Below are 20,982 nucleotides of genomic sequence, written 5' to 3'. Positions count from 1 at the left end.
GACTTGCCTAGGTAAATAAAGGTTAAATAAAATATAAAAATTGTATTTAAAAAATTGCATCTGGCACTGCAGCCATGTGAATGTTAACCTCTTACATCGGCTATGGAAAGCATGATCATACAGTCCTACGGAACAGCTGGTGCTCTCATGCATGGTTCAGTTCTGGCCTCAAATCGAGCATAGAATGTATTTAGCTCGTATGGAAGGCTTGCGTTTTCCTTTGTAATCCATGATAGATTGCAAGCCCTACCACATCCGACGAAAGTCAGAGCCGGTGTCGTAGGATTCGATCTTGGTCCTGTCTTGGCGCTTTGCCTGTTTGATGGTTTGTCAAAGGATGTAGCAGGATTTCTTATAAGCGTCCGGATTAGTGTCCCGCTCCTTGAAAGCGACAGCTCCAGCATTTAGCTCAGAGTGAATGTTGCCTGTAATCGATGGCTTTTGGTTGGGATATACAGTGGGGAGAACAAGTATTTGATACACTGCCGATTTTGCAGGTTTTCCTACTTACAAAGCATGTAGAGGTCTGTAATTTTTATCATAGGTACACTTCAACTGTGAGAGACGGAATCCAAAACAAAAATCCAGAAAATCACATTGTATTATTTTTAAGTAATTAATTTGCATTTTATTGCAATGACATAAGTATTTGATACATCAGAAAAGCAGAATTTAATATTTGGTACAGAAACCTTTGTTTGCAATTACAGAGATCATACGTTTCCTGTAGTTCTTGACCAGGTTTGCACACACTGCAGCAGGGATTTTGGCCCACTCCTCCGTACAGACCTTCTCCAGATCCTTCAGGTTTCGGGGATGTCGCTGGGCAATGCGGACTTTCAGCTTCCTCCAAAGATTTTCTATTGGGTTCAGGTCTGGAGACTGTCTAGGCCACTCCAGGACCTTGAGATGCTTCTTACAGGGCCACTCCTTAGTTGCCCTGGCTGTGTGTTTCGGGTCGTTGTCATGCTGGAAGACCCAGCCACGACCCATATTCAATGCTCTTACTGAGGGAAGGAGGTTGTTGGCCAAGATCTCGCGATACATAGCCCCATCCATCCTCCCCTCAATACGGTGCAGTCGTCCTGTCCCCTTTGCAGAAAAGCATCCCCAAAGAATGATGTTTCCACCTCCATTCTTCACGGTTGGGATGGTATTTTTGGGATTGTACTCATCCTTCTTCTTCCTCCAAACACGGCGAGTGGAGTTTAGACCAAAAAGCTCTATTTTTGTCTCATCAGACCACATGACCTTCTCCCATTCCTCCTCTGGATCATCCAGATGGTCATTGGCAAACTTCAAACGGGCCTGGACATGCGCTGGCTTGAGCAGGGGGACCTTGCGTGCGCTGCAGGATTTTAATCCATGACGGCGTAGTGTGTTACTAATGGTTTTCTTTGAGACTGTGGTCCCAGCTCTCTTCAGGTCATTGACCAGGTCCTGCCGTGTAGTTCTGGGCTAATCCTTCACCTTCCTCATGATCATTGATGCCCCACGAGGTGAGATCTTGCATGGAGCCCCAGACCAAGGGGGATTGACCATCATCTTGAACTTCTTCCATTTTCTAATAATTGCGCCAACAGTTGTTGCCTTCTCACCAAGCTGCTTGCCTATTATCCTGTAGCCCAGGTGCAGTTAATACAGGTAATGAGTGGAGAACAGGAGGGATTCTTAAAGAAAAACTAACAGGTCTGTGAGAGCCGGAATTCTTACTGGTTGGTAGGTGATCAAATAGTTATGTCATGCAATAAAATGCTAATTAATTACTTAAAAATCATACAATGTGATTTTCTGGATTTTTGTTTTAGATTCCATCTCTCACAGTTGAAGTGTACCTATGATAAAAATTACAGACCTCTACACGCTTTGTAAGTAGGGAAAACCTGCAAAATCGGCAGTGTATCAAATACTTGTTCTCCCCACTGTATACCTACAGTCACTGATGGGACGACGTCGTCGATGCACTTATTAATGAATCTGGTAACTGATGTGGTAAACCCCTCAATGCTATCCGATGAATCACAAGTCATATTCCAGTCTGTGCTAGCGAAACAGTCCTGTAGCTTAGCATCCGTTTCACTGGTACTTCCTGTTTGAGTTTTGCTTGTAGGCAGGAATCAGGAGGATAGAGTTATGATTCGTTTTGCCAAATTGAGGGCGAAGGAGAGATTTTTATGAGTCTCTGTGTGTGGAGTAAAGGTGATCTAGAGTTTTTTTTTCACTTCTAGTTGCACAGGTGACATGCTGGTAGAAATTAGGTCAAATGGATTTCAGTTTTCCTGCAATTAAGTCACCGGCCACTAGCTTATCATGAGGTATTCTACATCAGGCGAGCAGAACCTTGAGACTTCCTTAATATTAGATATCGCACACCAGCTGTTATTAACAAAGAGGGATAACATCTGATTGTGAAAACAGATTCAATATTTTCACTAAACTATTAATTTTAAATGTTTTAACTCTGAACTCTTGCTTCTATATACATCATGTATGAATGGTACTGTATCTAGCAGCAGCACCCACTCGTAGCACGCGCTCCAGCAGGTATGTCTCACTGGTCACCCCCAAAGCCAATTCCTCCTTTGGTCGTCTTTCCTTCCAGTTCTCTGCTGCCCATGACTGGAACGAATTGCAAAAATCTCTGAAGCTGGAGACTCGCATCTCCCTCACTAGCTTTAAGCACCAGCTGTCAGAGCAGCTTACAGATCACTAAACCTGCACTTAGCCTATCTGTAAACAGCCCATCTATCTACCTACCTCATCCCCATACTGATATTTATTTATTTTGCTCCTTTGCACCCCAGTATCTCTACCTGCACATTCATCTTCTGCCGATCTACCATTCCAGTGTTTAATTGCTATATTGTAATTACTTCGCCACCATGGCCTATTTATTTCCTTAACTTACCTCATTTGCACTCACTGTATATAGACTTTTTGTTTTCTTTTGTTCTACTGTATTATTGACTGTATGTTTTGTTTATTCCATGTGTAACTCTGTGTTGTTGTATGTGTCGAATTGCTACGCTTCATCTTGGCCAGGTTGCAGTTGCAAATGAGAACTTGTTCTCAACTAGCCTACTTGGTTAAATAAAGGTGAAATAAAAAATAAAAATAATAAATCTAATGATGGACTGTTTTTGTTGTAATATCTCTATTTGAAATAACACTTTCTTCCACATCTCTGGAGAAAGCTGGCACTTTTCACTACCAGAGGGTAGAGCTGATGAGAGATCAGAGATATCGTTGCAACTCTGTGTTCCATTATAGATAACACAAGTTATCTCAAGATAGTAGCCTATTTTATTTTATGCCAGAACCTGAAACAGCAGTAAACATTTGTTTGCTTCCCAACTTGTATCCAATAATTTGTTTCTGTACAGCACTTTGAGATATCAGCTGATGTACGAAGGGCTATATAAATACATTTGATTTGATTTGATTTGATAATGATTTCAGATCAAAATGATTGATGTCGTTTCCCCTTTGTTAAATAGTCTATCTATTGGTTAGATTTAGGTTCATATTAAGACAAGGAAAATTCCTGCAGGTCAAAAGGGCTTCAATAGTTCTTAGTTCTGCACACATATGAACATACACAGGAGGATTATGGGAAAAGGAAGGAGATGAACAGCCTTTCCTTGAATGTGAATCACATCAATTGGCTTATCAGCTCGAACATATGGCCTCTCTGTGATATGTCAAATCCCAGTTGGTTTTCTGGCAATTGCACTGTTTTGTTGTTGTTGTTGTCGACATCATTTGTTGCTACACCTCCTAAGGGAAATCAGATTGTCAGATGTACAGATACGTCCTACTGAGTTTAATCTGAAAGAATCTGCAAGAACCAGAGTTCAAAAAGTACACTTAAATTGCGATGTACAACAAACTTTGATTGTTTTACAAGGAAGTTAATCTGACTGCCTTGGTTAGACTTATTGACAATGAGGATTTGTATCATTGTTTTACTTTTTCCTCAAATGTATGAGGAGGACCGTGAGCAGTGTGGTGTGAAATCACTAGCAGTGCTTGACTTGGACTGAAATAGGTGCCGGTAGTGTGTTTATATTTAGGTGCAGGAACTTCGCCGTACTTTAAGGCCTATTCTGTAAGAGGTGCAGGAATTCAAGCAGTAGACAAGGTGAGGTGCCGGGATTCAGTTCCGTTGAGCTCCTGTCCAAGTCAAGCACTGGACACCAGACAGACAAGGACACTCAAACCAGTGGCAGCAGTAAACACTATAGTATATCAGAGACATATGGCCTAGGTTACTATACGTATTTCTTCAGACAGTTGGAAACATCCCAGGTCTGAGAATATTGTCTTTGGAAAGCCAGCCTCTCTCTCTGACATGTCAGACAACACAACACACGCCCAGAGTGATGCCACCTAGTGTATGTTTACTCCAGACACAGACTCAGATTGAGGTGCCTGTACTCTGTCATGCTGAGTTTGACAGTTAGACGGTGGGTAGACAGAGGGCTATAGGCCAGGAAGTCATGGGTTCAGGCTCACTTCAGGCTCCCTGTTCAGATATTATATTACAGAGATTTGGTGTAAAGTAGGGGGTCCTAAAATACCATCTGTGATGATGCTACACGGCAGCCTATTTTTGTAGAGCATTCAAACTAAATTAGAATAGATAATGAAATATTATTTATAAATAAGGGTTTACATACTGTAGGTAGGTCTCTGTTTAGTTGTGGTAACTAATTAATCCAACAGTCTGCAAACCATGGTATCTGAAGGTTTAGGCGACCTCTGGTGGTTCTATTGAAAATAATAAATGAATGGAAATTACTGTACTGTAGCCCATTTTGTCTAAAATGTATTCAGTGCTAGGCATATACTAGCGTACCACCAATTTTTTTTCGTTATTATGGATAAGGAAATGCATCCATAACGCAGTTTCTCTTGCTCTCTCTTCATATTGAGAATAAACAAGGATAAGCAAGGATGAGTAGACTAGACTACAACTCCAGCAACAAGTGGGAGGTGAAAAGTGATCCAGTCCATGTATAGTTAGCAAGTGACGTCGACATTAAGCGCATATATTTCTATTGCCTGCGTTAATATCGGCTGCGTTCAGATTTTGATTTTACGCACATTCAGTATAGTCTGCAGCTTCATCAGTTTGTTCATCTACACCTGACCAAACTTCTGACAACTTTTGTTTACGTTGCAACTGCAGAGGCTGTTTCCAACACCGTCCAACGCGACTCCGGACCCGCTAAGAGAATTGATCATGTGCGCCGACTGCCTAAATCCATGCAAGGACAGAGAAAGTTGCAGAAAGGTTTTGAGTTCAGGCGAGATGGACAATGAGCCGCGTATGATGACAGAAGAAGAATCCGACTTTGACCACAGAGATGTTGGTATCTGTCAGAAAGGATGCGGGCTTCTCTTGTCCCATACAGACATTGTCCAGGGAGACCATTGCTGTTTGGATGCGCTTCGTATGCTGAATGATGGGCTCCAAGAGAGAAGCGCTACCATGGAGCACGAAGGCCGAATGCAGAGGCTCAGGTGGGGTAGGAGAGAGCAATCCCTCCTCGCCCAGGTGTCTTCCATCCAGAGCGAAGCACAGCTGACTGCTTTGAAGTACAAGCGACAATTACACCAATACATGTTGAATATCAACAACATAACCGAACAGGTTATTGGACATTACAAGCAGGTGAGGAATATTAAACAAGTATTGATTTTGATATAGCATGTTTCATAATGCTTAGGTAAGCTACCACACAAAACAACTGTATTTGAGATGGTGACATAAATACTTGATATTTCATTCATTGTCAAGCAAAATTATTAGCTATTTTTAATAAGAAATAGAAGCCATTAGTTGAAGAGTATACCGTTTTGACACCAAGCCTCCATCACTTTTCCCTTATGATAATGTAGCCTATACAGAGTAACTCGGGGGCCCCTGGACTCTGTGTGTCTGATCAGGGTCTAACTGATGCAGTGTTCGGGCTCCAGGACCTGGAGGAGCATGGCGGGGTACCAGAGGTAAACCATCACAACACTGTAACACAGGTGATTACACAGCTGTACTGTGGCTTTAACCCGCTCAGCGTATTACTCTTCTGTGAGGTTTCGGCTTTTCAGAGCACATCGTTGACTCCTTGTGACTGAGGGGATTCCGTCCGTAGCTATCATCAGACCTATTCAATTCAGCCTATTGCCAATACCTTTCCCCCGGTCAGACAAACCTTTGTTCAAACATTGACTTTAGGGATCTCATCCACTGTGTACGGTATTGAGTGGTAGTGCTCTGAAGCTTAGTTAGAGTTTATAGACCGTAAGCTCAGTTCACACCCTTTCCTTCATTGTTTTGTGTGGTAAATGTCATGCTGAGAGTGTTTTGAATTCCTCTTTTATCTCTTCAGGAAGTAAGGATAGTTACATTTCATAGATGATAATAAAATGGTGGCTTGGGGAGTTATTATGTCACAATTTTCCATCCCAAAGCAGACCACTTCAGGTTGTTAAAAATCACGAATGGAAACAAACACAAAATGTGGTGGCTTCCTGAGGAGCGAAGGGTCTCGGTACGTATGGAAATCTTACTGTGCTTTCAATCAAAGTTTTTCCCACTGACAGTAAGCTTGTCATTTAAAAAATTGTCTGTGGGAAATTCCATAGCTTTTACTGTGACCCTGTGAATCAAGCCCAGCCCTGTTTCTGACCTTTAACCTGTAACTTTTACACAGAAGTGGACAGAGTGACAGACAAAACAGTACATGACAAACTACTTCTCCTGCTGAGTTTTGTTCCAACTTCAAATGAGAAACATGGCCCCAAAGAATGGTCTTTGATGGGTCACAGAGGATCAGGTGTATTTCCTGGTCACGTTCACACAGGTCATTGTGTCTGTTTTCAGGGTGTTGGTGTCAACTAAACACCCGATCAGATTTCATCCGAAGTCATTACAATGATTGATTGTTCAGATGGAGAGGAATGTGAGGGGAAATTGTAATCTTGTTTTCTTTGTTTATGGACTAGTTACTTTGCATTTAGACTAAGTCATTAATGGTATATTTCCTTTTTTCCAATTTGCTAAATTCCTCAAGTTGTTTTCAATCCTTAAACTATGTCTAAACTTATAATAGTTTGATCTAACTGATATTGAATGAGTGTGATCTAGGGGTTTCAGCCCATATTAAACCACCTCTCTCTTGGCTCCTGCTGCTTGCTATCCTGACAATAGACTTTCTGTCAGAGAACACTCCGAGGTAGATTCTGTGCGTGCATCCCAAATGGTTACCTATTCCCTACATAGTGCACTACTTTCCCCCTTTGTCCTATGGGTCCTGGTGAAAAGCTGTGCACTAGGGTGCTATTTGGGGACGCAGGCTGTGTTATTGGCTTTCTCTGACCAGGGAGACAGTGTTTTGTTTGGGGCCAAGCGGGCGAGGGGAGGGTGAGGGTAGTTTTAATTCTGGTAATGGTCACATAAAGTATGTTTAATGGCCTCTAGCATGCTGTGAGAGTGCAGCTAGACTCACTTTTGATTAATAGAGAAAATTATTTACTCTGTGCTGGCAGCTCTGGAGAGGGACACCACACACACACACACACCCACACACACAGCTACTTCCATACTTTTATCATGGCTAAACACTTCCACTAGATAAGCCAGATGAGATCTGTAATTGTCTCTGCTGTTGTTTTCATGAATGTGTTTGCCAATACCTGCGTTTCCTCCATTTTGTCAAAATCCCAAAGGAATTGACTTTAGGTCTTGCTCTGTAATGATGAGGCACTATAGAGATACAATATCATACTATTTAATTATGTGACAGGAACTGGTAAACATCTTGACAAGCTCTTAGGATTTACCTTTAAACCTGATGTTGCTTTGTCTTTTATCAGACTCTCTCTTCATAATCTCCATAGTTGTAATGTTGTTTGGCTCAGTCAAATTGTCTGGGAAGTTGTTGTTACACCTCACTAATGGTAAGAGCTCACTTCATTTGGAATGTTTGCCAACTGCCATTTAAAAAAAAAAAAATGAGCTAGAGAGAAGTGCAGGGTTTCTGTGATGGTGAAGTACCCTGAGTCCTTGTCTACAACCAACAGCACTAGTCCACGAGGAAGAGAGGCTGTGCTGTGATAGGGGGATTTCAAGTATAAGCCTGCCAATGTCCCATCTCATTGTGTGTGTGCGTGACAGTTTGTTGTGAGCAGTGATACTGTACATTTATATACAATGAGCTAGGTGGTGTTGTTTTCATGCAGCTTGAGAACATTTGATGTAGATGCTGCAGCTGATACACTTCACACTGCCTTCCCTTCCTCTGGGCTACCCCCCCCCCCCCCCCAGCCTTCCCTTCCTCTGGACTACCCCCCCCCCCCCCAGCCTTCCCTTCCTCTGGGCTACCCCCCCCCCCCCAGCCTTCCCTTCCTCTGGACTACCCCCCCCCACCCCCAGCCTTCCCTTCCTCTGGACTACCCCCCCCCCCCCCCTCCCAGCCTTCCCTTCCTCTGGGCTACCCCCCCCCAGCCTTCCCTTCCTCTGGGCTACCCCCCCCCCCCCCAGCCTTCCCTTCCTCTGGACTACCCCCCCCCCCCCCAGCCTTCCCTTCCTCTGGGCTACCCCCCCCCCCCCTCCCAGCCTTCCCTTCCTCTGGGCTACCGCCTTCCCTTCCTCTGGGCTACCCCCCCCCCCCCCCCCCTCCCAGCCTTCCCTTCCTCTGGACTACCCCCCCCACCCCCAGCCTTCCCTTTCTCTGGACTACCCCCCCCCCACCCCCAGCCTTCCCTTCCTCTGGACTACCCCCCCCCACACCCCAAGCCTTCCCTTCCTCTGGACTAGCCCCCCCACCCCCACCCCCAGCCTTCCCTTCCTCTGGACTACCCCCCCCCCCCCCCCACCCCCAGCCTTCCCTTCCTCTGGGCTACCCCCCAGCCTTCCCTTCCTCTGGGCTACCCCCCAGCCTTCCCTTCCTCTGGGCTACCCCCCCCCCCCTCCCAGCCTTCCCTTCCTCTGGGCTACCGCCTTCCCTTCCTCTGGACTACCCCCCCCACCCCCAGCCTTCCCTTCCTCTGGACTACCCCCCCCCACCCCCAGCCTTCCCTTCCTCTGGACTACCCCCCCCCACCCCCAGCCTTCCCTTCCTCTGGGCTACCCCCCAGCCTTCCCTTCCTCTGGGCTACCCCCCCCCCCCACCCCCAGCCTTCCCTTCCTCTGGACTACCCCCCCCCCCTCACCCCCAGCCTTCCCTTCCTCTGGGCTACCCCCCAGCCTTCCCTTCCTCTGGGCTACCCCCCAGCCTTCCCTTCCTCTGGGCTACCCCCCAGCCTTCCCTTCCTCTGGGCTACCGCCTTCCCTTCCTCTGGACTACCCCCCCCCCCCCCAGCCTTCCCTTCCTCTGGACTACCCCCCCCCCCCCCTCCCAGCCTTCCCTTCCTCTGGGCTACCCCCCCCCAGCCTTCCCTTCCTCTGGGCTACCCCCCCCCCCCCCAGCCTTCCCTTCCTCTGGACTACCCCCCCCCCCCCCCCCCCCAGCCTTCCCTTCCTCTGGGCTACCCCCCCCCCCCCCCCCTCCCAGCCTTCCCTTCCTCTGGGCTACCGCCTTCCCTTCCTCTGGGCTACCCCCCCCCCCCCCCCCTCCCAGCCTTCCCTTCCTCTGGGCTACCGCCTTCCCTTCCTCTGGACTACCCACCCCCAGCCTTCCCTTCCTCTGGACTACCCCCCCCCCCCCACCCCCAGCCTTCCCTTCCTCTGGGCTACCCCCCAGCCTTCCCTTCCTCTGGGCTACCGCCTTCCCTTCCTCTGGACTACCCCCCCCACCCCCAGCCTTCCCTTTCTCTGGACTACCCCCCCCCCCACCCCCAGCCTTCCCTTCCTCTGGACTACCCCCCCCCCACACCCCAAGCCTTCCCTTCCTCTGGACTAGCCCCCCCACCCCCACCCCCAGCCTTCCCTTCCTCTGGACTACCCCCCCCCCACCCCCAGCCTTCCCTTCCTCTGGACTACCCCCCCCCCCCCCTCCCAGCCTTCCCTTCCTCTGGGCTACCCCCCCCCCAGCCTTCCCTTCCTCTGGGCTACCCCCCCCCCCCCCAGCCTTCCCTTCCTCTGGACTACCCCCCCCCCCCCCCCAGCCTTCCCTTCCTCTGGGCTACCCCCCCCCCCCCTCCCAGCCTTCCCTTCCTCTGGGCTACCGCCTTCCCTACCTCTGGGCTACCCCCCCCCCCCCCCTCCCAGCCTTCCCTTCCTCTGGACTACCCACCCCCAGCCTTCCCTTCCTCTGGACTACCCCCCCCCCCCCCCCACCCCCAGCCTTCCCTTCCTCTGGGCTACCCCCCAGCCTTCCCTTCCTCTGGGCTACCGCCTTCCCTTCCTCTGGACTACCCCCCCCACCCCCAGCCTTCCCTTTCTCTGGACTACCCCCCCCCCACCCCCAGCCTTCCCTTCCTCTGGACTACCCCCCCCCACACCCCAAGCCTTCCCTTCCTCTGGACTAGCCCCCCCACCCCCACCCCCAGCCTTCCCTTCCTCTGGACTACCCCCCCCCCCCCCCACCCCCAGCCTTCCCTTCCTCTGGGCTACACCCCCCAGCCTTCCCTTCCTCTGGGCTACCCCCCAGCCTTCCCTTCCTCTGGGCTACCCCCCCCCCCCCCTCCCAGCCTTCCCTTCCTCTGGGCTACCGCCTTCCCTTCCTCTGGACTACCCCCCCCACCCCCAGCCTTCCCTTCCTCTGGACTACCCCCCCCCACCCCCAGCCTTCCCTTCCTCTGGACTACCCCCCCCCACCCCCAGCCTTCCCTTCCTCTGGGCTACCCCCCAGCCTTCCCTTCCTCTGGGCTACCCCCCCCCCCCACCCCCAGCCTTCCCTTCCTCTGGACTACCCCCCCCCCCCACCCCCAGCCTTCCCTTCCTCTGGGCTACCCCCCAGCCTTCCCTTCCTCTGGGCTACCCCCCAGCCTTCCCTTCCTCTGGGCTACCCCCCAGCCTTCCCTTCCTCTGGGCTACCGCCTTCCCTTCCTCTGGACTACCCCCCCCCCCCCAGCCTTCCCTTCCTCTGGGCTACCCCCCAGCCTTCCCTTCCTCTGGGCTACCCCCCAGCCTTCCCTTCCTCTGGGCTACCGCCTTCCCTTCCTCTGGACTACCCCCCCCCCCCCAGCCTTCCCTTCCTCTGGGCTACCCCCCCCCAGCCTTCCCTTCCTCTGGGCTACCCCCCCCCAGCCTTCCCTTCCTCTGGGCTACCCCCCCCCCCCCAGCCTTCCCTTCCTCTGGACTACCCCCCCCCCCCCCCCCCAGCCTTCCCTTCCTCTGGGCTACCCCCCCCCCCCCCCCCTCCCAGCCTTCCCTTCCTCTGGGCTACCGCCTTCCCTTCCTCTGGGCTACCCCCCCCCCCCCCCCCCTCCCAGCCTTCCCTTCCTCTGGGCTACCGCCTTCCCTTCCTCTGGACTACCCACCCCCAGCCTTCCCTTCCTCTGGACTACCCCCCCCCCCCCCCCCCCCCCAGCCTTCCCTTCCTCTGGGCTACCCCCCCCCCCCCCCCCTCCCAGCCTTCCCTTCCTCTGGGCTACCGCCTTCCCTTCCTCTGGGCTACCCCCCCCCCCCCCCCCCTCCCAGCCTTCCCTTCCTCTGGGCTACCGCCTTCCCTTCCTCTGGACTACCCACCCCCAGCCTTCCCTTCCTCTGGACTACCCCCCCCCCCCCCCCACCCCCAGCCTTCCCTTCCTCTGGGCTACCCCCCAGCCTTCCCTTCCTCTGGGCTACCGCCTTCCCTTCCTCTGGACTACCCCCCCCACCCCCAGCCTTCCCTTTCTCTGGACTACCCCCCCCCCCACCCCCAGCCTTCCCTTCCTCTGGACTACCCCCCCCCCCCACCCCCAGCCTTCCCTTCCTCTGGGCTACCCCCCAGCCTTCCCTTCCTCTGGGCTACCCCCCAGCCTTCCCTTCCTCTGGGCTACCCCCCAGCCTTCCCTTTCTCTGGGCTACCCCCCCCCCCCACCCCCAGCCTTCCCTTCCTCTGGACTACCCCCCCCCCCCACCCCCAGCCTTCCCTTCCTCTGGGCTACCCCCCAGCCTTCCCTTCCTCTGGGCTACCCCCCAGCCTTCCCTTCCTCTGGGCTACCCCCCAGCCTTCCCTTCCTCTGGGCTACCGCCTTCCCTTCCTCTGGACTACCCCCCCCCCCCCAGCCTTCCCTTCCTCTGGGCTACCCCCCCCCAGCCTTCCCTTCCTCTGGGCTACCCCCCCCCAGCCTTCCCTTCCTCTGGGCTACCCCCCCCCCCCCAGCCTTCCCTTCCTCTGGACTACCCCCCCCCCCCCCCCCCAGCCTTCCCTTCCTCTGGGCTACCCCCCCCCCCCCCCCCTCCCAGCCTTCCCTTCCTCTGGGCTACCGCCTTCCCTTCCTCTGGGCTACCCCCCCCCCCCCCCCCCTCCCAGCCTTCCCTTCCTCTGGGCTACCGCCTTCCCTTCCTCTGGACTACCCACCCCCAGCCTTCCCTTCCTCTGGACTACCCCCCCCCCCCCCCCCCCCCCCAGCCTTCCCTTCCTCTGGGCTACCCCCCCCCCCCCCCCCCCTCCCAGCCTTCCCTTCCTCTGGGCTACCGCCTTCCCTTCCTCTGGGCTACCCCCCCCCCCCCCCCCCTCCCAGCCTTCCCTTCCTCTGGGCTACCGCCTTCCCTTCCTCTGGACTACCCACCCCCAGCCTTCCCTTCCTCTGGACTACCCCCCCCCCCCCCCCACCCCCAGCCTTCCCTTCCTCTGGGCTACCCCCCAGCCTTCCCTTCCTCTGGGCTACCGCCTTCCCTTCCTCTGGACTACCCCCCCCACCCCCAGCCTTCCCTTTCTCTGGACTACCCCCCCCCCCACCCCCAGCCTTCCCTTCCTCTGGACTACCCCCCCCCACACCCCAAGCCTTCCCTTCCTCTGGACTAGCCCCCCCACCCCCACCCCCAGCCTTCCCTTCCTCTGGACTACCCCCCCCCCACCCCCAGCCTTCCCTTCCTCTGGACTACCCCCCCCCCCCCTCCCAGCCTTCCCTTCCTCTGGGCTACCCCCCCCCCAGCCTTCCCTTCCTCTGGGCTACCCCCCCCCCCCCCCAGCCTTCCCTTCCTCTGGACTACCCCCCCCCCCCCCAGCCTTCCCTTCCTCTGGGCTACCCCCCCCCCCCTCCCAGCCTTCCCTTCCTCTGGGCTACCGCCTTCCCTTCCTCTGGGCTACCCCCCCCCCCCCCCCCTCCCAGCCTTCCCTTCCTCTGGACTACCCACCCCCAGCCTTCCCTTCCTCTGGACTACCCCCCCCCCCCCCCCCACCCCCAGCCTTCCCTTCCTCTGGGCTACCCCCCAGCCTTCCCTTCCTCTGGGCTACCGCCTTCCCTTCCTCTGGACTACCCCCCCCACCCCCAGCCTTCCCTTTCTCTGGACTACCCCCCCCCCACCCCCAGCCTTCCCTTCCTCTGGACTACCCCCCCCCACACCCCAAGCCTTCCCTTCCTCTGGACTAGCCCCCCCACCCCCACCCCCAGCCTTCCCTTCCTCTGGACTACCCCCCCCCCCCCCCACCCCCAGCCTTCCCTTCCTCTGGGCTACACCCCCCAGCCTTCCCTTCCTCTGGGCTACCCCCCAGCCTTCCCTTCCTCTGGGCTACCCCCCCCCCCCTCCCAGCCTTCCCTTCCTCTGGGCTACCGCCTTCCCTTCCTCTGGACTACCCCCCCCACCCCCAGCCTTCCCTTCCTCTGGACTACCCCCCCCCACCCCCAGCCTTCCCTTCCTCTGGACTACCCCCCCCCACCCCCAGCCTTCCCTTCCTCTGGGCTACCCCCCAGCCTTCCCTTCCTCTGGGCTACCCCCCCCCCCCACCCCCAGCCTTCCCTTCCTCTGGACTACCCCCCCCCCCCACCCCCAGCCTTCCCTTCCTCTGGGCTACCCCCCAGCCTTCCCTTCCTCTGGGCTACCCCCCAGCCTTCCCTTCCTCTGGGCTACCCCCCAGCCTTCCCTTCCTCTGGGCTACCGCCTTCCCTTCCTCTGGACTACCCCCCCCCCCCCAGCCTTCCCTTCCTCTGGGCTACCCCCCCCCAGCCTTCCCTTCCTCTGGGCTACCCCCCCCCAGCCTTCCCTTCCTCTGGGCTACCCCCCCCCCCCCCAGCCTTCCCTTCCTCTGGGCTACCCCCCCCCCCCCAGCCTTCCCTTCCTCTGGACTACCCCCCCCCCCCCCCCCCAGCCTTCCCTTCCTCTGGGCTACCCCCCCCCCCCCCCCTCCCAGCCTTCCCTTCCTCTGGGCTACCGCCTTCCCTTCCTCTGGACTACCCACCCCCAGCCTTCCCTTCCTCTGGACTACCCCCCCCCCCCCCCACCCCCAGCCTTCCCTTCCTCTGGGCTACCCCCCAGCCTTCCCTTCCTCTGGGCTACCGCCTTCCCTTCCTCTGGACTACCCCCCCCACCCCCAGCCTTCCCTTTCTCTGGACTACCCCCCCCCCCACCCCCAGCCTTCCCTTCCTCTGGACTACCCCCCCCCACACCCCAAGCCTTCCCTTCCTCTGGACTAGCCCCCCCACCCCCACCCCCAGCCTTCCCTTCCTCTGGACTACCCCCCCCCCCCACCCCCAGCCTTCCCTTCCTCTGGGCTACCCCCCAGCCTTCCCTTCCTCTGGGCTACCCCCCAGCCTTCCCTTCCTCTGGGCTACCCCCCCCCCCACCCCCAGCCTTCCCTTTCTCTGGACTACCCCCCCCCCCACCCCCAGCCTTCCCTTCCTCTGGACTACCCCCCCCCACACCCCAAGCCTTCCCTTCCTCTGGACTAGCCCCCCCACCCCCACCCCCAGCCTTCCCTTCCTCTGGACTACCCCCCCCCCCCACCCCCAGCCTTCCCTTCCTCTGGGCTACCCCCCAGCCTTCCCTTCCTCTGGGCTACCGCCTTCCCTTCCTCTGGACTACCCCCCCACCCCCAGCCTTCCCTTCCTCTGGACTACCCCCCCCCACCCCCAGCCTTCCCTTCCTCTGGACTACCCCCCCCCACCCCCAGCCTTCCCTTCCTCTGGGCTACCCCCCAGCCTTCCCTTCCTCTGGGCTACCCCCCCCCCCCCACCCCCAGCCTTCCCTTCCTCTGGACTACCCCCCCCCCCCCACCCCCAGCCTTCCCTTCCTCTGGGCTACCCCCCAGCCTTCCCTTCCTCTGGGCTACCCCCCAGCCTTCCCTTCCTCTGGGCTACCCCCCAGCCTTCCCTTCCTCTGGGCTACCGCCTTCCCTTCCTCTGGACTACCCCCCCCACCCCCAGCCTTCCCTTCCTCTGGACTACCCCCCCCCACCCCCAGCCTTCCTTTCCTCTGGACTACCCCCCCCCACCCCCAGCCTTCCCTTCCTCTGGGCTACCCCCCAGCCTTCCCTTCCTCTGGGCTACCCCCCCCCCCCCCCAGCCTTCCCTTCCTCTGGGCTACCCCCCCCCCCCCCCCCCAGCCTTCCCTTCCTCTGGGCTACCCCCCCCAGCCTTCCCTTCCTCTGGGCTACCCCCCCAGCCTTCCCTTCCTCTGGGCTACCCCCCCAGCCTTCCCTTCCTCTGGGCTACCCCCCCCCCCCCCACCCCCAGCCTTCCCTTCCTCTGGGCTACACCCCCCCAGCCTTCCCTTCCTCTGGGCTACACCCCCCCCAGCCTTCCCTTCCTCTGGGCTACACCCCCCCCAGCCTTCCCTTCCTCTGGGCTACACCCCCCCCCAGCCTTCCCTTCCTCTGGGCTACACCCCCCCCCAGCCTTCCCTTCCTCTGGGCTACACCCCCCCCCAGCCTTCCCTTCCTCTGGGCTACACCCCCCCCCAGCCTTCCCTTCCTCTGGGCTACACCCCCCCCAGCCTTCCCTTCCTCTGGGCAGCCCTTCCCTTCCTCTGGGGGGGGTAGCCCAGAGGAAGGCTGGGGTGGGTGATTGTAGTCCGGAGGAAGGAAGGGTGGGGGATTGTAGTCCGGAGGAAGGAAGGGTGGGGGATTGTAGTCCGGAGGAAGGAAGGGTGGGGGATTGTAGCCCGGAGGAAGGAAGGGTGGGGGATTGTAGCCCGGAGGAAGGAAGGCTGGGGCGGCTGTAGCCCGGAGGAAGGAAGGCTGGGGCGGCTGTAGCCTGGAGGAAAGAAGGCTGGGGGGCTGTCGCCTGGAGGAAGGGAAGGCTGGGGGGTGCGTAGCCCGGAGGAAGGATGGGGGGGAGAGGAGATGGAAAAGGTCATTATGTTCAGGCCCAGATCACAAAGATGACAGGAACAGATAAATCAATTTTTTCTCTGGTCACAGAGAAATATGTCGGCTGATATACTGTTTTTTTTTCCTTGAGCTGAGAGCCCAAACAAAAGATGATTGCTGATGGAAAAATATAATTTTCAATAGGATTTGTTCCCCCTCAGTAAAAAAAATGTTTTACTGATTTTGGCTGTGTTTCTGTAAAAACAATGTTATGCTGTTGCTGTTCTGAGACACATTATCAGAGAATCATCAACTCTGTGTGTTGTTGTGACAGACAGACAGACAGACAGACACTGGTGTCTCAAGGGTCACATCCATTGTGGAGGGAGGCTGCTACTGGATCTCAAAGGCACATACTTACCCAGCTAATCGAGACTGTGTTCTCTGTCAGTTTCCTACAGTACTTACAGTCCCTTGTGTACTTCTAACAGACCTAAGGTCAGCATTTAGATAACTCAGCTGGAGGGTGTTGTTTTTTTTCGTCCTTTCAAAATTGGTAGATGAAGAAAACTTGAATATACTTCATAGAAATCCCTTGTCAACTAGTGCATGGTTGCATAGGGGTGCAAATGTGGGGTGCATAGTGATACTGTTGTGCGTTCCAGATGCTTGGGCTGTTTCTGTACCTGCTGTGCTCTGTGAGCAGGATAACTGTTTACTCTAGCTCCTGCTCATAGAAAGGACCGCCCTCCATGGTATTTCCTGTTTCCTGTATCGTTTGACTATTACGCACAACTGCCTTCTAGTTGGTCAGCTAGCTGCTCAAACAAACTTCCTCATGGCTTTATTTAGATAGTAGTGGAGGGAGGCTTTATTTAGATAGATAGATAGTAGTGGAGGGTGGCTTTATTTAGATAGTGGAGGGTGGATTTATTTAGTAGTGGAGGGTGGATTTATTTAGTAGTGGAGGGTGGATTTATTTAGTAGTGGAGGGTGGATTTATTTAGTAGTGGAGGGTGGATTTATTTAGTAGTGGAGGGTGGATTTATTTAGTAGTGGAGGGTGGATTTATTTAGTAGTGGAGGGTGGATTTATTTAGTAGTGGAGGGTGGATTTATTTAGTAGTGGAGGGTGGATTTATTTAGTAGTGGAGGGTGGATTTATTTAGTAGTGGAGGGTGGATTTATTTAGTAGTGGAGGGTGGATTTATTTAGATAGATAGTAGTGGAGGGTGGATTTATTTAGTAGTGGAGGGTGGATTTATTTAGATAGATAGTAGTGGAGGGTGGATTTATTTAGATAGATAGTAGTGGAGGGTGGATTTATTTAGTAGTGGAGGGTGGATTTATTTAGATAGTAGTGGAGGGTGGATTCATTTAGATAGATAGTAGTGGAGGGTGGCTTTATTTACAGTGCCTTGCGAAAGTATTCGGCCCCCTTGAACTTTGCGACCTTTTGCCACATTTCAGGCTTCAAACATAAAGATATAAAACTGTATTTTTTTTGTGAAGAATCAACAACAAGTGGGACACAATCATGAAGTGGAATGACATTTATTGGATATTTCAAACTTTTTTAACAAATCAAAAACTGAAAAATTGGGCGTGCAAAATTATTCAGCCCCCTTAAGTTAATACTTTGTAGCGCCACCTTTTGCTGCGATTACAGCTGTAAGTCGCTTGGGGTATGTCTCTATCAGTTTTGCACAACGAGAGACTGACATTTTTTCCCATTCCTCCTTGCAAAACAGCTCGAGCTCAGTAAGGTTGGATGGAGAGCATTTGTGAACAGCAGTTTTCAGTTCTTTCCACAGATTCTCGATTGGATTCAGGTCTGGACTTTGACTTGGCCATTCTAACACCTGGATATGTTTATTATTGAACCATTCCATTGTAGATTTTGCTTTATGTTTTGGATCATTGTCTTGTTGGAAGACAAATCTCCGTCCCAGTCTCAGGTCTTTTGCAGACTCCATCAGGTTTTCTTCCAGAATGGTCCTGTATTTGGCTCCATCCATCTTCCCATCAATTTTAACCATCTTCCCTGTCCCTGCTGAAGAAAAGCAGGCCCAAACCATGATGCTGCCACCACCATGTTTGACAGTGGGTATGGTGTGTTCAGGGTGATGAGCTGTGTTGCTTTTACGCCAAACATAACGTTTTGCATTGTTGCCAAAAAGTTCAATTTTGATTTCATCTGCCCAGAGCACCTTCTTCCACATGTTTGGTGTGTCTCCCAGGTGGCTTGTGGCAAACTTTAAACAACACTTTTTATGGATATCTTTAAGAAATGGCTTTCTTCTTGCCACTCTTCCATAAAGGCCAGATTTGTGCAATATACGACTGATTGTTGTCCTATGGACAGAGTCTCCCACCTCAGCTGTAGATCTCTGAAGTTCATCCAGAGTGATCATGGGCCTCTTGGCTGCATCTCTGATCAGTCTTCTCCTTGTATGAGCTGAAAGTTTAGAGGGACGGCCAGGTCTTGGTAGATTTGCAGTGGTTTGATACTCCTTCCATTTCAATAGTATCGCTTGCACAGTGCTCCTTGGGATGTTTCAGGCTTGGGAAATCTTTTTGTATCCAAATCCGGCTTTAAACTTCTTCACAACAGTATCTCGGACCTGCCTGGTGTGTTCCTTGTTCTTCATGATGCTCTCTGCGCTTTTAACGGACCTCTGAGACTATCACAGTACAGGTGCATTTATACGGAGACTTGATTACACACAGGTGGATTGTATTTATCATCATTAGTCATTTAGGTCAACAACGGATCATTCAGAGATCCTCACTGAACTTCTGGAGAGAGTTTGCTGCACTGAAAGTAAAGGGGCTGAATAATTTTGCACGCCCAATTTTTCAGTTTATGATTTGTTAAACAAGTTTGAAATATCCAATAAATGTCGTTCCACTTCATGATTGTGTCCCACTTGTTGTTGATTCTTCACAAAAAATACAGTTTTATATCTTTGTTTGAAGCCTGAAATGTGGCAAAAGGTCGCAAAGTTCAAGGGGGCCGAATACTTTCGCAAGGGACTGTAGAAAGATAGTAGTGGAGGGTGGCTTTATTTAGTAGTGAAGGGTGGCTTTATTTAGATAGATAGTAGTGGGGGGTGGCTTTATTTAGATGGTAGTGGAGGGTGGCTTTATTTAGATAGATAGTAGTGGGGGGTGGCTTTATTTAGATGGTAGTGGAGGGTGGATTTATTTAGATAGATAGTAGTGGGGGGTGGCTTTATTTAGATGGTAGTGGAGGGTGGCTTTATTTCGATAGATAGATAGATAGATAGATAGTAGTGGAGGGTGGCTTTATTTAGATAGTAGTGGGGGGTGGCTTTATTTAGATGGTAGTGGAGGGTGGCTTTATTTCGATAGATAGATAGATAGATAGATAGATAGATAGTAGTGGAGGGTGGCTTTATTTAGATAGATAGTAGTGGGGGGTGGCTTTATTTAGATAGTAGTGGAGGGTGGATTTATTTAGATAGATAGTAGTGGGGGGTGGCTTTATTTAGATGGTAGTGGAGGGTGGCTTTATTTCGATAGATAGATAGATAGATAGATAGTAGTGGAGGGTGGCTTTATTTAGATAGTAGTGGAGGGTGGCTTTATTTAGATGGTAGTGGAGGGTGGCTTTATTTCGATAGATAGATAGATAGATAGTAGTGGAGGGTGGCTTTATTTAGATAGATAGTAGTGGGGGGTGGCTTTATTTAGATGGTAGTGGAGGGTGGCTTTATTTAGATGGTAGTGGATGGTGGCTTTATTTAGATAGTAGTGAAGGGTGGATTTATTTAGATAGTAGTGGAGGGTACGAGAAGGCAGTATATTGATCAGGTGTGTTACATAGTTGTGGAAAAGAAGGTCCTGAACACTGGGCTTATCAGTATCACTAGTTGATTTCATGTTACGTTTCGGACTCACTGCCTTCATCAGAGAACTCGTGATTCTTCAGTTTTCTGTGTCTTTTAATGTGCTCCGGATGAAGGGTTAACTCAAATCTTAGATTTGATATTGAGCTAAGGAATTCTCAGTGTGTATTTCCTTGTCAGATTGGCTAACCTTCTGTTGTTCTTAAGCTTTGAGGCGTGTGGCCTTAAAAGAGGCAGAGGTTGAGATGTCATCTGGACCACAGAGAGTGTTGCTATGGTGTTGGACCACACCACCAAGGTCGTTCCAGGTCCACGAAGGCGTGACTGTTGTGTTTGGTGTGTGTGTGTCTCTTTTCCCTCCTTGGCGGTGCGTTATAATGTGTGTTGAGGCCTGTTGTTTTAGGCAGTCTGTGTGAAACAGGAAGCAGTTCCACTAAAGGCCACCGTGGTCATATAGAGACAGGGTTTTTTCTGCGGGGTGTTTTTTCAGTCTGACTATATGTGTGTGTGTGTGTGTGCACACGTCTGCATTTATTATGTGTGTGATGGTGAACCTCACAGCACAGTAAATTCCCTCTGACCTCAGACCAGAAGATTGGCCCAGCTTTCAGGTGCTCTGAGCTGAGGGAGTCCCATTTGACTGGAGCAATTCATGATCCTACTCAACTAACAGCAAAGGGCTCTGTTCACACCTTAATGAATGCAGGCTGGAGACTCCCATAACCGCTCCCCTGAACCTGGGTGGCATATATCAGATCAGAGCTCAACACCCATGGCTTCTACAGCTGGTAAAGAAGTCTAATGTCATAATAACACAGTTTAAAGCCATTACATACTGTGAGAAATGAGCCCAAACAAACCAGGCAGTTGATTGAACAGACTGAGGGACTGTATTTTGAGGGATTTTGTTATAGTGCCCGGGAAGACTTAAAAAAAACAAAAAAAACAGCTGTGTCTGAAATTCTTTCACCCCTCTGTAAACTGATGGCA

The 20,982-nt window shown here is 52.6% G+C and overlaps 1 protein-coding gene across 1 annotated transcript; it reads left to right on the top strand.

Annotated features, from left to right (window-relative positions):
- Positions 1-4,772: 4,772 nt before the first annotated feature.
- On the top strand, positions 4,773-6,195 carry LOC149985306 (E3 ubiquitin-protein ligase PDZRN3-B-like). The gene is made up of 2 exons (XM_090212743.1): positions 4,773-5,677; positions 5,905-6,195. Exons 1-2 carry the CDS (start codon positions 5,246-5,248, stop codon positions 6,136-6,138), a joined length of 666 nt encoding a protein of 221 aa, XP_090068869.1. The 5' UTR covers positions 4,773-5,245; the 3' UTR covers positions 6,139-6,195.
- The last annotated feature ends 14,787 nt before the right edge of the window (positions 6,196-20,982 follow it).

The sequence above is a fragment of the Oncorhynchus mykiss genome, chromosome 2, assembly GCF_057628025.1.
Source record: "Oncorhynchus mykiss isolate SJ-2025 chromosome 2, ASM5762802v1, whole genome shotgun sequence".
Lineage (NCBI taxonomy): Eukaryota > Metazoa > Chordata > Actinopteri > Salmoniformes > Salmonidae > Oncorhynchus > Oncorhynchus mykiss.
This window is presented reverse-complemented; position numbering and strand designations above follow the sequence as displayed.

Coding starts and splice junctions, on each gene's coding strand:
- LOC149985306 (XM_090212743.1), top strand. CDS start 5,246: ATGTGCGCCGACTGCCTAAATCCATGCAAGGACAGAGAAAGTTGCAGA. Junction 5,678..5,904: donor TTATTGGACATTACAAGCAG/GTGAGGAATATT, acceptor ATGATAATGTAG/CCTATACAGAGTAACTCGGG.